This window comes from Diuraphis noxia, unplaced genomic scaffold, assembly GCF_037042655.1.
Source record: "Diuraphis noxia isolate RWA-SAM2 unplaced genomic scaffold, SU_Dnox_SAM2 contig0006, whole genome shotgun sequence".
In the NCBI taxonomy this organism is placed as follows: Eukaryota; Metazoa; Arthropoda; class Insecta; order Hemiptera; family Aphididae; genus Diuraphis; species Diuraphis noxia.
This window is the reverse complement of record NW_028301716.1, coordinates 1323320-1337599: the sequence shown is the minus strand read 5'-3', so window position 1 is coordinate 1337599 and position 14280 is coordinate 1323320. Positions and strand designations below refer to the sequence as shown.

Here is a 14280-nt window from a genome sequence, read left to right as displayed (position 1 = left end):
GATGGCGGAAATACAACAGTGGCGCAATCCGCCCACCATATAGAATTTATATTTTTAACGGCAATGCGCAATCGCGTGCGCATGTGTGCAATTGATATTATAATCATGAAATGACCGACCATAAAAAACAAAACACTATTCGTCGCACTCACTAAATCCGGTGTGATAGCCGCCGAGCACCATACCTAAACTTGTTGCGCACCAGCTCACATCTAATATAATATAATATTATGTATGGAATTTGCGTAATCGTTTGTGTAATAAGTATTTAAACATCTATGTATTAAAATTTTTACGATTTTGTAAATTTGAAGAATATTCCATATTATTTTTCCCAATAATTTATGTCATTTTTGTTATAGCTGAAAACTAATTTTATAATTGATGTAGATAAATATTTTAAAAATTATTTCATTTTATATTTGTATAGAATTTACAATAAATAATGTTATATAGACGTCAAACACGTATCCAAAATTTGTATTATAGGTATATACAGGTAATTTACACATGCAAGAACATCACAAAACGCCACGACTAGTCTGCAACATTAATATAATTATCATATTCGGAATAAAACCTACTTATCAGCGTATGTGTGTTGCACATTTCACATCTATAATAATATATATAGCACCTCTGCAAGGTGCCTAGTGAATTTAAATGTAACAGTTATTTTATACATAACGATATATTATACGTGTCGCGTGTGTGCACGAGATGACGGGCCATCAGAAAAACGAAAATTCGTTGCACTCGTTGAAACCGGTATGATAGCCACCGTACCGCACCATGAACTTGTTGCGCACCTCATAATGAATGCGGCTCTTGTTCTTTTTGACGAAGAAATAATGATTGATGCCATGCGACGCCGTGCAGTCTACCGCGTCCGAGTACAGATTTATCGTGCCGATGGACGCCGAGGACCGGATTTCGTACTTTTCGCGACCGTCTTTGATTACCCTGTGTTAATCAAAACAATATGAATTTCCGATGTAAACACGACCGTGGATGGTTTCTGTATCGTGAATATACACCTTATACACGCTATCTATAGTATTATCTGACAACTTCGATCGGGTTAAAATTAATTAGCTTTTAATACATTGGAATAATATTATGTACCTGTACAGTATACATGTTTTAAAATTTTTAAATATTAGTGTGTAAGTACCTAGTATTTACTTATATATATTAGCAGTTAACGAGGTTATGTCCCAACAAAATGTCTGTTACACGATTTTGTGTATTTATAAAACTGTTGTGGTAAGCTGTGTGCTGATAAATTCAAATCATGCTAAGTTAATCTTTTATTTTCGTAAATATCAGTCTTATTCTCTAGCCGTAACTAGCCGTATTCTGTTAGAAGTTAAAATAATTTGCGATTTGTGTACATAATACAAATAAAATTATAAAAAATATTATTATTATTATTATTGTGATAAAAAAAGTAAAGTAATAATGACTATCAAAGTCATAACATAATTTTAAGCTGACAACAAAAAGCTATTTTGTATGAAAGATCCAGAATCTCCGAGAACACCACTTTTCCCCCGGGGGCCGTGGCTCATCTGTCTATCAGAGCTTGATAGCTTGTAGAAATATATTGTTAAACTAAATATTATAATAAATCAGATGTTGTGGTATTTTCTGCATATACCTGACGAATCCGTGAACGTTCTCTTGTACCACCGATACGTCGTAAAGTCTCCATTCAGTACCGGTCTCTAGGACTGTGCTCTTGATATCTGACAGCAAATCGTTACACACGTTTACGTACATGGCCCCGTGTCGACAATCCTTGTACAGCACGTCCAACGTGATGTCCCTGTCCATGCGCATAAAGTTCTCCGAAAAGTTTGTTCTCACGCCTGCTTCGTCCACCAAGTACACTAGTGGGCTTTTGATGGCTTTGAAGTGGATACCCGTCGACTTTATTTTCGCCAACCTCAACGGACAGCATTAAAACAAGAGTAAATTGCATAGATGCCCGTCAGTCAGTGGACGAATAGATTACAATATTATTATAATTATGTAAATTAGTTCGGGTATCACACTTTTACAATTTTTTTTCTCATGTATCTGCTTAACCCCAATAACTTTTGATAAGTGGTGTATCTAGAAATATATGTAGTTCCTCGGGTACCTACACAATGAATAGTATTGCCACATCGCCCATATTTATTTTAGCACAGTACAATATCATATTACATGACATAATATCACAATATAATGTAAATAAAGAACGTATAATAGGTTTATTTAAGTGTAAGCATTAAGAAGGAAAGAAAATATTAGTATTGATACATGGGTATTTTACCACGATTAATAATCAATCTAGAGATAACTAGCTCTTTGAATTGAAATATCGATATTAATTAATTTGTTGAATTCAAGTTGAGTCACAATCTCTTTAGGGTACTGTATACATATGATGTGTGATGAGTTTTCATTGAGAAAGTTTGACAAGTAAGAAGCGTGTATTGAGGTACGTACAATTATACATGTACTTCCTATATGCTCAGGGTTAGATATTATAGGTAGGTAATAGGTGCCGTAAACTGTTGTAAAAATGGGATTAAGCTTATCTGGGATCTAGCTAATGTCATTAAGCTTTACAATTACTATTCTAGTATTCTGTGTTAAGACTTTCTTCAAAGGATTTTATTTATTAGTTGACGTATTCATTATAATAATAATAACAAAAAACTTCCACAATAATCCTTAATAATTCCCTAAAACAATTCTTATCATAAATTTGCTTGTATAATTTTAAACATTATTATCATCATCATCTCATGTTATTACTCGTATATTTATATGGTGGTTTGAAAAAATTCATATCTTTCTAAATTGTGCCAAAAAAATTTTAATTAAGTTTCATTTTTTAACTATTACCATGGCAACCAATACTAGAGTTATTTTCTACATTTTAAGAGATAGACGTAAGTGGTTTAAGATAGATATAACATATGAACATGATGATCACATGTTATGAATAATAAAATGAGATAAAAAAAAATAATGATAGCAATAACAAAAATAAAGAAAAAAATTGTAGAAAAAAAAGATGACGCGAAGAGAATCACGACAAGAAATCAAAAAAAAATAAAATGATGATGGGTAACAAACAGATGAACCTGAATATTGAATATTCAGTTATCAAAGATAATATTTCAAAAAAAAAAAAAAATATTTATATTTTTTTGAAGCTCCATCTTTTAAAAATTAATAAAGAGATCTGTAAACTCATTCTGTCGCCGCGAAAAAAGTTTCCTGAATATTAGGTGTACACATGATCATAAATTAAAAGATTTTATGTGTTGTGGTTTCAATACAAATTTCCGGAGTTAATTTTAAAGTTTTAACTGATTTTACCCAACTATTTTGATGCTTAAAATGTTGAATAAATGTTTATATTAAAGCTTTATAAGTTTTAAGCTCATAAAAAAAATTTGAAGGAAGTTAGCAAACTAAAAGGGTAAGACCGCCTAATAATTAAAAGGTATTAAAGATTTTTCGAATGTATAATTTAAAAAATAATTTTATGAACTATTTAACATTGACTACACATTAATACAATCAGTAGATATAATATAGTATATTCGTTACAAATAAAATAAAAAGTCATATATTTTAAAATTGTTAGTAGGTACCTTTCTGTCCAGCTAATTTTCTTAATCTACTTTATTGTATATTAAATACCCTTAAACTCAGAAATTATAATTAAATACTTATGTGCTATGTTTCATTTTATACGTGTTAAGACATATTATATATAATTTATAAACTGTATTGGTAATTCGTTACAATTGGATTATGTATTAATATTTAGTAACAGTTAAATGGATAGCTATAGAATTCAGACCAATTTGGCTAATTAAATCATACTAAAAAGTAATAATTGATAAATTAACATCAAATTTCTGAAAACAAATACATATGAATTTCTCGAAATTGATCAGAGATGGATTTTTTCCATTAGTTTGAATTATATAATATATTTCAACTTATGAGAAATTTGACTTTAAAATTAAATTAATATTTTTTAAAATTGAAACATTCCCTTTTTTATGGAATTTATATGATATATCAATGGAAAAATAACACGTTATAGTCGTTGGTTTAAAAGTAAAATATTAATGAAGAATTCGATTTGTTTATTCTGTTTTTTGGAATATATTTTAGTTCGATTTACAGTATTACTGTTATGGTGGAAATTTATGGAGCTTAACAACCCAATATTTTTCTTACAATTTAAAATTCAGGTGTTCTTACTTGTGATTTCCAAAATTAATGTCATTTGCCTGTACGTGGACAATATCATCTTTTTTATACATAAAACCAACAGGGTGCATGACGGCCGATATGTTACCGGTTGCATTTACAGCTGCTACGGCATTTGCCTGTAACAGTTGTAATCGGAATGAATAATTTTTAGAGGCGGATCGAACTAAAAAATATGGGTTCAAACTGACAAGGCCATAACTGTGGTAAGGGGGGGATTTTTCTTCAAAGTAGAGACATTTTAGCAGCGAATATAATTAATTAACTATAAATTGTATTAAAGAGTAATTGTAAAAAGAAAAGTGTTTAGTATATATATTTTAAAACAATTTGGACCCCCCCCCCCCCCCCAAAAAAAAAAAAAAAAATTTTCCAGTTACGGCCTTGAAAAAGCTAAAGTTTTTATATCGTCTGTCGAATTGAAAACGAACTGAACAATGTGATGTGGAATTCAAAGCAAAAATTTTGATCAACGTTGAACTAAGCTCGTATATCAAACATTTTTTATAATACTGAACTGGATTTGAACTGCACTTTTAAACTAAATTACGAATCAAACGTTTTATTTTTATGCCAAACCAAAATATAAAACATTTCTAATTAAAAACCGTGTATTTATTTATTTTTAAAGTTCAGATCAATTTAGAATTTCAAACTTTTTGTTTAAGTACGGTTAGGTTCAATTTTTTGAACTCTGAAAAGTCAAAGAGTTTGTACCTATCTTTTATAAGTATAGAAATATTGTTCTCTTTGTTTTATTTAAATATCGTTTTTCAAATTGGTGCGTGAATAATAATAAAATATTAGGTAATTGTTTATATTTTATTTAAAATTACAGTTTGATTTGCCATTCTGATCGATCCATCGAGAGTTATGTCTACAGAAATCCCATTTTTGAATTGAAATGAAATCGTTCCTTGTTCGGTATTCTTAACAATGTCCCCGTTATTACTGTTCTTCAATTTCTAAATACCAAACATTAAACCAAAAATTACGCTTTGTCAATGGTGACAGTAAACCACGGTTTGTTGCTTACTACAATTGTCACCATAACTGTACAGTACTACTTGTTAAATTTAATAACAAAACGTATTTGAACGAATAAGAAGAAATTTCAATAGGTTTTTTTGTGTGACTTTTGTCACAAATGAACGAAACAACACGTAACCACAACAATTTGTAACTATCTATTAAGTAATAATTAATGCGCTAAATATTATAGTGACCAAAAAATATATAGAGAAAAAAATTATATCACTTCAATCTTATCATAAATATTTAATTTTAAAATTAGGGTTTTACAAAATTTTTGAAAGATATACTCAATACTCATATTATGTTATTTAAATATATTAATTATAATTACTCTAACTAAATAAAAAACTTTCATTTTATTCAATTTAATAGGTAACACTTATATAGGTACTAGTAAGTAGTAGTAACTAACCAATATTTTGGATTTAACTTTTTCCTGCCACTGTGAAAAAAAAATTTGTACAAACATATATTATTGTTGTTGACATTTTTTTAATGTTTATGTACTGATTATTAATAACATATAAATTCTTTAACAATTTAAAGTCTAAACTTAGTATCATAATTTCTGTTGGTAGGTATACCTAGTATTAAAAATTTAAAAACAAAGATTTTAAATAGGAAATCTTTCTTGATTCTACTGGCCTGTAATATATAATCCACAATATGGTTCTGGTGAATATCACCAATATTATAAAATAATACTTTTTATATTATGATGTTTAAATAATTGCTATATTAACTGTTGCATTAAAGTTTAAACTATCAATATATATATATATATATATGTCCCAAAGAGATCTGACATTCTGACAAATGAAATAACTTTTGTTCTAATCAATATTTTTTAAAAATTTCTTTTAAATATAACCCATAGACACTTGCGCTACATTTTTAGAATACATTTTTTATTTTTTATTTTTTAATACTGAAAATAAAAAACTTAAAAATTGATAAATTTTTTTTCGAAATATTCAATATAACCAGTTTGTAAATTTGATTTTTAGAAAAATGTATATGTTAAAAACACTTATTTAAGTCAAAAGGCTGATTTTTTACAATTTTTTTAAATATCAATATTTTCGTTAGGTAAATTATAGTAATTTATAGTTTATACATCACATATATTATTCAAATAAATACAATAAAAAAATAATAAGATTTTAACATGCACTTATTTAAAAATGTTCTTATAAAATATTTTTAAAAAACTTTATTATTATTTGAAATTACAAGGTTTCTAACATAAACTAGATCGTAATTTACTTAACGAAAACATTGATATTTAAACAAATTGTAAAAAATCAGCCATTTGACCACAGAACAATATATATATTATTATTGACTTAAATAAGTGTTTTTACCATATGCATTTTTCTAAAAATCAGATTTACAAATTGGCTATATTGAATATTTCTAAAACATTTTTTATCAATTTTTAAGTTTTTTATTTTCAGTATTAAAAAAACAAAAAATAAAAAATGTAGCACAAGTGTCTATGAATTATATTTAAAAGAAATTTTTTTTAAATATTGATTAGAACAAAAGTTATTTCATTTGTCAGAACTCTGTAGGACACTGTATATATATATATGTAGAAATATTAATTTTTGATTTTAGATATAATAATAATTTTTAGTTTATTAAAAAATGATTCATTATTGGTATAGTATTGTAATTATATAAATAATAATTATACATTAATGCATATTATTGAGTTGCAATTACAAATAAAATTATAGTATTGATATTAATATATTATTATATTATTATTTACAAAAAATGTTAAATTTATGTCACAAAATAAATTATTTAATACTATTTTTGTATTAATACACAAATTGTATTCTCATGGCCAAAAGTAAATTATAAAACATAATTTTAATATTTTTAAATTAAAAAATTAGTTCGAAAAGACGTTTTCTAATCATATTATTACTTTTAGAATATAGAAAAAATAATTTATTGGTATTTAGGTTGAAACATTTAGTTAAATAACATTGAAATTTTCCTTCGTTATTAATTCGAATAATAGACAATAACTTTAAATAATATCGTGATTATATTCAGATTTTTATTGTAGATTGAGATAAAATTTTAGAAATGGTCACAACAAAGAGGTTGTTTAAGAGGATGTAAGCGCATTACCTATTTGTTTTCTCTATCAGACTGCGTAGCACAGATAAAACGCTCACTTAAAATAGTTTTTTATTTTTTAATCAAATGACCTATTACAACAATTTGAAGAGGATAATTTATAAAAACAAATTGAAAATTTGAATGATGTTAAAATTGTTTTGAGACAATACTTAGACAATCTGATACACCATTTCCTCAAAAATATGATTTTCCGTCGGTTTATAATAAGTGATTTTACTGTAAGATTAAACAAAAACATAAAAAATAAATATAATTCTGCGAAAATGCCTTTTGTCTATGTTGCACATAGATCAAAAAGAGAAATCGAACAGCACACCACCATCTTCACTATAATGTCGGGTTGTGTGAACAATCACTAAACATTTAGGGAATCAATAGTGAGCTAATGGTCTCTTAAATATTATTTAGTGGCCCATGATTGGTTCATTCAATTTTTTTGTACCATTAAAGTTTTATTAGATTAAACTAATAGTGTAGACAGTGTAGTGCAGTTCTAACGCTTGAATAGTAAACATACGTTCCTCATACTTAGGCCTATTACTCCTGTAATATTGGGTTGTTTTTTCTGTGTTAAACCTGATACGGCCCGTCATTTTCCGACGGCCTGAGATCGTGAATAATTAAATTCATTTTGTTATCTTATAAACATATCGGTTTATTAGTTCAAATCTAACATTATAACAGTAAATTAAATGTGGAATAAGTTATTTCCGAACCGTGCAATTGGCTTGGATAAGCAGACTGCAACGGACGGTGTCAGGCCTGTAGAGGTCGTTCGTCGTTGTATGTCGACAACTATTTAGATGTTGACGATGGTAGTATTGATTGAAGAAGAAGGTGTCTTGAATTGAAAAAATGCCCGGTATATATACTATGATCCGTACTGACTAGTAAACCATCAGTGTGCCGCCGTGCATGCCTGTGCTTACTGTCGGTATGGGTTTTGTTATTATGGGGTCACTTTTGGACTTACAGATATGTGTGAGGTGTTGTTGTCTTCGTCATTATTTTCCCTATCCATAGCCGTACTTCTGGGGATGTGCGATGAATCTAAAGGTTTTAAATTCACCACTAAATCCTATTCTATCCCACTAGATGCTATTGTTTTTCATATGCTGTATTGTGATTAGTGGTCCTAAAAAGGACAGTTTTATGTGTGGTGAAGGCTACACCGTTACAACACCAATAGTTTTATAAAAAAATTGTGCGTTGATCAAAGGCATTTTTGTGTCAGTCTGCCTCAGTGGCGCAACCAGGAATTTTTCATGGGGGGAGGGAGGTCTGAAAAAATAAACCATCTTAATTTTTATTAACAATATACCTATGTGTTTACTAACAATATACTTTTAATTATGATTATTATTTTAAATATTAAATAAGTACTCATTTAAGACAAATCTAAGCGGTGTTTTATTGAAGCTAATACGTCAATGACTTCATCTTCTGTAACTGGAACTTCTCGATATATGTTAAGAACCGTTAATCCATTTAACCTGGTTTCAGAAGTTGAGTTCCTCAGATATGTTTTGATTCGCTTCAGTGAAGAAAATGACCTTTCTGACTCACAAGATGTAACTGGGAGTACAGTAAGGATGTGTAATAAATTATAAATATTTGGATAGAAGTCCTGATTACACGTCATAAGTAACGCACCTAATGCATTCTGAGGTTTAATATTATTTGTATTTAAATATCTGTGCCATAAATCAACTTCAGAATTTACAACTTTTTATGACTTTCAACATCTTCTTGATAATATTTTACAAGATGATGAAAATCACTTTTAGCATATGGATTTATCAATACTTTAAAACCAGATATTATTTCTTTATAGCAATTGAAACGATGATTTAATTGTTGTATTATAGAATCAATTAATGGAATAAAAACAGATACTCTAGAAGTCTAGAATAATCTTTTGGATTTCTGTTGAAAAATTATTCCTATGTTATTACCTTTTTTTATTTCAATATCCATTTCATTTGATCTTTTTATAAGATTTTTAGACAAATAACTAAAGACTGTTTTAGCATTTTCATGAATATTCATTAATTCAATTAAAATAGTGTTGATGTGATTAATTGCTTCAACCAAGTCAATTTTTTGCTTTTTTAAGTAAACACTATAAGAGGTTTAGTATGCTGAAATAGTTTAATAATTACAGATAGACTAATGTTGCATTTTGAAGTTCCTATTGATAAAAATATTTGGTTAGCTTTTGTTGCTACATCCTTATCCGACCATGTAGGTAATCATTTCTTCCAAACTATTCACAATGATATCATTCACTCGATGCCAAATAATACGCAATATTTACAATAAACGCCATCAGCTAAACTACTGTAAGCTATCCAATTCCATTTATTAAGCCAAGAAAGTGGAAATTTTAAATTTTAATTGTCATGCAGCGTGATCGGCAAATTATGGTTTTTACCTGGGATCCAAATTGTTTTAAGCACTTCAAATTTTTCATTATTTGACATAAGTTTACCAATATATGCCGTTATATCAAAAATGCTATGATTGTTGTCTTCAGTTTCTTTAGAATCATTGGTACTTGTAGAACACTCGATTCAAGGAGCACTTTGATCAGGAACTTGTGAAGAAATAGCAACAACTGATTTTATACTGAGATTATTAATATTAGTAGGTACTAGGCCTACTAGTAGTAAAAAAATCTTTTATAGAACTATTCATTGTTAATTGTTAATACTATAAACAGTATAAACCAATACGACTAGTTCTAAGACGACCGAAAAAAAAAACGAAATTGTCACAATTGTAACGGTTAATTGAAATGTATTGTATTTGATAACGGTTGTTGATAATTCAGATATCTAAAACTATACTTTATTATAGGTGTGTTTTCGCGCTTAACCTTTTTATACTTTTAATCAGATGTGGTTACATGATTTTGGTTATTGGTCAAAGACTCGCGAAAACGATGCATTTGTGGTTAATATAAATATTAGATTCTAGGAAATAGATAACCAGTAGATATATAGAAAAATATAATTTAATATCTTTCTGGAATGTGTTTATTAGTATAAGTGACAAATGTATTGTTTTATTTGTTTTAGCTTTTTTTATTAATTATTTACATTATTTTTATATAAATAATTAATATATTAAGTATCTATCATATAATAATAATAATTTACTATGGAAACCACTGCTTTATCTATTATATTAAATCAGTTAACTCAATTGAATAATGAACATTTACAAATGTGTTCCAATGTAATTCTTCATCAAAATATAATTAAAAATAATGTTAGAAAAGAGAAAGTTAATTTCGACATTTTTGAAAAGACAACAACATTATAGAATAAATAACACTGTTGATAAATGGATTGAAGCATACATTGACAATGATTTTCATGGGTAAGATACTAATTGATTATTTAATTTGGTTTCTTTATTACATTTTTATATATATTATTGTTCTATATAAGTAGACATTTTCGAATGACAAGAAGTACTTTTACAAAACTGGTATCAATGTTTAGGCAAGATGCACAAATGAATATATCTTATACAGGAGGTCATGAACCTTTGTCAATTGAAAAAAAAAGTAAATAATTAACCCTAGTTGCTAAGTATAAAAAAATAATTTTAATTTAGGTAATTATGTCATTTTTTTCAGTTGCTGATAGCTCTATGGTATTTAGCTAAAGAAGGAGCTATGTTCACCACTGGTGAATTTTTCAACATGGCAAAATCTACTGTTAAAAAAGCTGTAGACATAGTGGTGAATCAACTATGCAAATTTTCCCCTAAAATAATTGTTGGCCTAAGAAATCGGACTGTGTAGAAATTGCAAAAATTTTTCGTGAAAAATCCAATTTCCCAGGTAAATATTACCATATTCAATTTAAAATGTAATTTAATAATTTATGTTATATTATTATTATTGAAATTATTAAAATGTAGGTGTTATTGGTGCTATCGATGGATGCCATTTTATTGTGAAACCACCTGTAGATCAACAGGATAGCTATACAGATAGAAAATTAAACAAATCAATTATAATGCAAGGAATTTGTACATCCAATAAAATATTCACAAATATAAATGTGGGGTTTCCTGGTAGGCTACATGATGCTAGGGTTTTTGTTAACAGCCAATTGTACAAAAAAGTTGATGAAGAAGGGCAAGAAGAATTATTTTACAGTAATAAATTTCATTTGCTAGGAGATTCCGCTTACCCTAATCTTAGCTGGTTGATTGTTCCCTTTAAAGACTATGGAAATTTAAACAGAAGACAGAGACAATTTAATTACACACTAAGCAAAGCAAGAGTATGCATAGAACATGCCTTTGGTTTACTTAAAGGGAGGTGGAGGCGTTTGTTATACATTAATACAACAGATATGGAAAAAGCCTCAAAAATTATACTTGCTTGTTGTGTACTTCATAATTTTTGTATTTTAAATGATGACTACCTTGATGTTGTTATTGAAAATATTCTTAATTATTAAATGGAAGTCAAGAACATACAAGAAATAGATTTGAAATTCTAACAGGAGATGTAAAAAGAAATGACATTTTGAGACAGTTAAATGTATGATTAGTTTTATGTATCTAATGTATATATATATATATTGTATTAATATACAAAATGTATAAATAATTAATTAATTTAGTTTAAATTAATATAAGAACAATAAACAAAACAATTTGTATGCATTTATTAATATTTTTTAAGCAAAACATAATATAAAGTTTAAAAAATAGTATAACATAACAATTTAATAATTAAATTTGAAAATATACAATTGTTAGTATCATATCAGTGAGTTGTAATGACTGTTCACTTATTTAGGTTATTCCTAATTTGTTTAAAGTAAAAATAAAAACAATTAAACATTAATAGTATACTTCACCTTGAGCACTATTAAATACATTATTACATTAATATTTAGATCAAACAAAAATAAAACAATAAACTTTATAATATAATTATAGTCACAGTGAATATAGTGATTTGTAGAATATACTTTTTTTCTTTAAGTTTCTACAGTAACTAGTAAATCATTATTCATAACTAGTTTATAGTAACAACAAATATGAAAATTAAATATGTAACTTCATACAATAGTATACTTTAAGATCAAATGAAAATAAAACCTTAAACTTAATAATATAGTAATATATAAGTGAGTTGTAGAATTTACTGTTTTTTTAAAGTTTCTACAATAGCTAGTAAAGCGTTATTCAAAATAAGACGTTGCTCTTTTTGCTATTCTACTGATTTTTCAAATAATTGAATTAATTTATGTTGCATTGCCATATCTTCTTGATGTTGTGTTCTTATTTCATCAATAAGTTATTTTTTTAAATTTTTTGGTTTTGTAGAAGTTTTAATTGTTTTGAAATGAGAAGAACTTGTTTCGGTATTAATATCTTCATCATCAGATATTTTCTTCTTCTCTACTGGGACTTGTTCAATGCTTAGTGGTTTTTCTGCAAGAGTTTCTTCAAATACTGAGTTATCTATTTTAAAGTATCTAGTAAGATGGCTGGTTTTACTTTATGCTTACTACCTAATATGGAATGAAGTAAGTTAAAGTATGCTGGAGTTTTGGTGTTTCCTGTTCCTGTTTTTTTACTATTTTGAATAAAAGCCATATATGCTTTTTCTAAATTTCTCCATTTTTGGTGGTATTTCATTCCACTATATTTTAAAGATTTACCTACCACATACCCATGATCTTCTTGGAGTTTTAAGGCTATTTTTTCCCACATATACTTTGGTGTTTTTTTATCCAGTAGCAGTTTTTGAATACTTTCAAGCTTGATTATACCTATTCAAAAGATCTTCAGTAGCTTTTATATCTTGAGGTTTGGGCTTACGTGAACACCATATTTCATCAGTAGTAATGTTTATCTCTACAAAATTAAAATTATAAATGTAAAGACCATATACTTAAGTTTTAATATTTTTTCATTGACCTATCAAACTAAACAAATTAAATTACAATTTTATAAATTTACCATTATCTGACAGTTTTTCATCATTAGAATTCAAATCTTCATTCAATCCATCTACCAAAGATGATATTGGTACCCACATTTCACATTCTTTGTCTATAATAATTAATAACATATATAAACTAAAACTAAATGTATTTGTATCTGTTATGATATGTTCAATTTGTTAAAATAAACAAATACATAGTTAAACAATGTTTACATTATAGGTGGATTTGGCCTGAAACACTGGTAGATCAAATCAACATTTTAATTTATTCCATATATTTTCAATCAAAATTATATGATTGATATAGGTTTAAATTAAATAATGTAAGCATTGTTTTGAAATTGTAAATAGTATTACTCTTTATTATATTTACCTTGAATTATCACATTGCAAAGTATATGGGATCTGTCTTCGGAAAATATTTGTTCGCCGTCAGACAGGATATAATTTAAAAACGTTCCAGTTTCGGACGCCATTATGTTGCACAATTTCAGAAATATAAAAATATTTATAACGTACGTTTAATACTAATAGATACTATTAGGTATATACTCTGTACTCAGGTCTCGGGTAGTCGGGTTACAGTACCATTTACAGCAGTGGCGTACCCAGGATTTTCGAATGGGGGGGGGGGCTAAATCTATATCGGTATTCGGTACCATAATAAACACAACGTTTATGCTTTGCTTATACTAGGTCATTGTTACTAAAGATAATACGTTGTATTCAATACCGTTTTTTAGAAATATCATGGTTTGTACTTTGTCTTTTTTAATATAAAATGTATTCCAAAACATGGCCAATGGGAGGGGCTG

At 27.5% G+C, this 14280-nt stretch overlaps 1 protein-coding gene and 1 pseudogene across 1 annotated transcript; both read right to left on the bottom strand.

Moving 5' to 3' along the window:
* Positions 1 to 731: 731 nt before the first annotated feature.
* LOC149054474 (uncharacterized) lies at positions 732 to 8503 on the bottom strand. Its single transcript, XM_089230039.1, has 5 exons — positions 8456 to 8503; positions 5124 to 5252; positions 4279 to 4406; positions 1661 to 1948; positions 732 to 963 (listed from the first exon to the last, which is right to left on the bottom strand). The coding sequence occupies exons 1-5, from the start codon at positions 8501 to 8503 to the stop codon at positions 732 to 734; spliced, it is 825 nt and encodes a 274-aa protein (XP_089086165.1).
* A 4152-nt stretch (positions 8504 to 12655) lies between these two features.
* On the bottom strand, positions 12656 to 14023 carry LOC149054473 (uncharacterized; annotated as a pseudogene).
* Between the last annotated feature and the right edge of the window lie 257 nt (positions 14024 to 14280).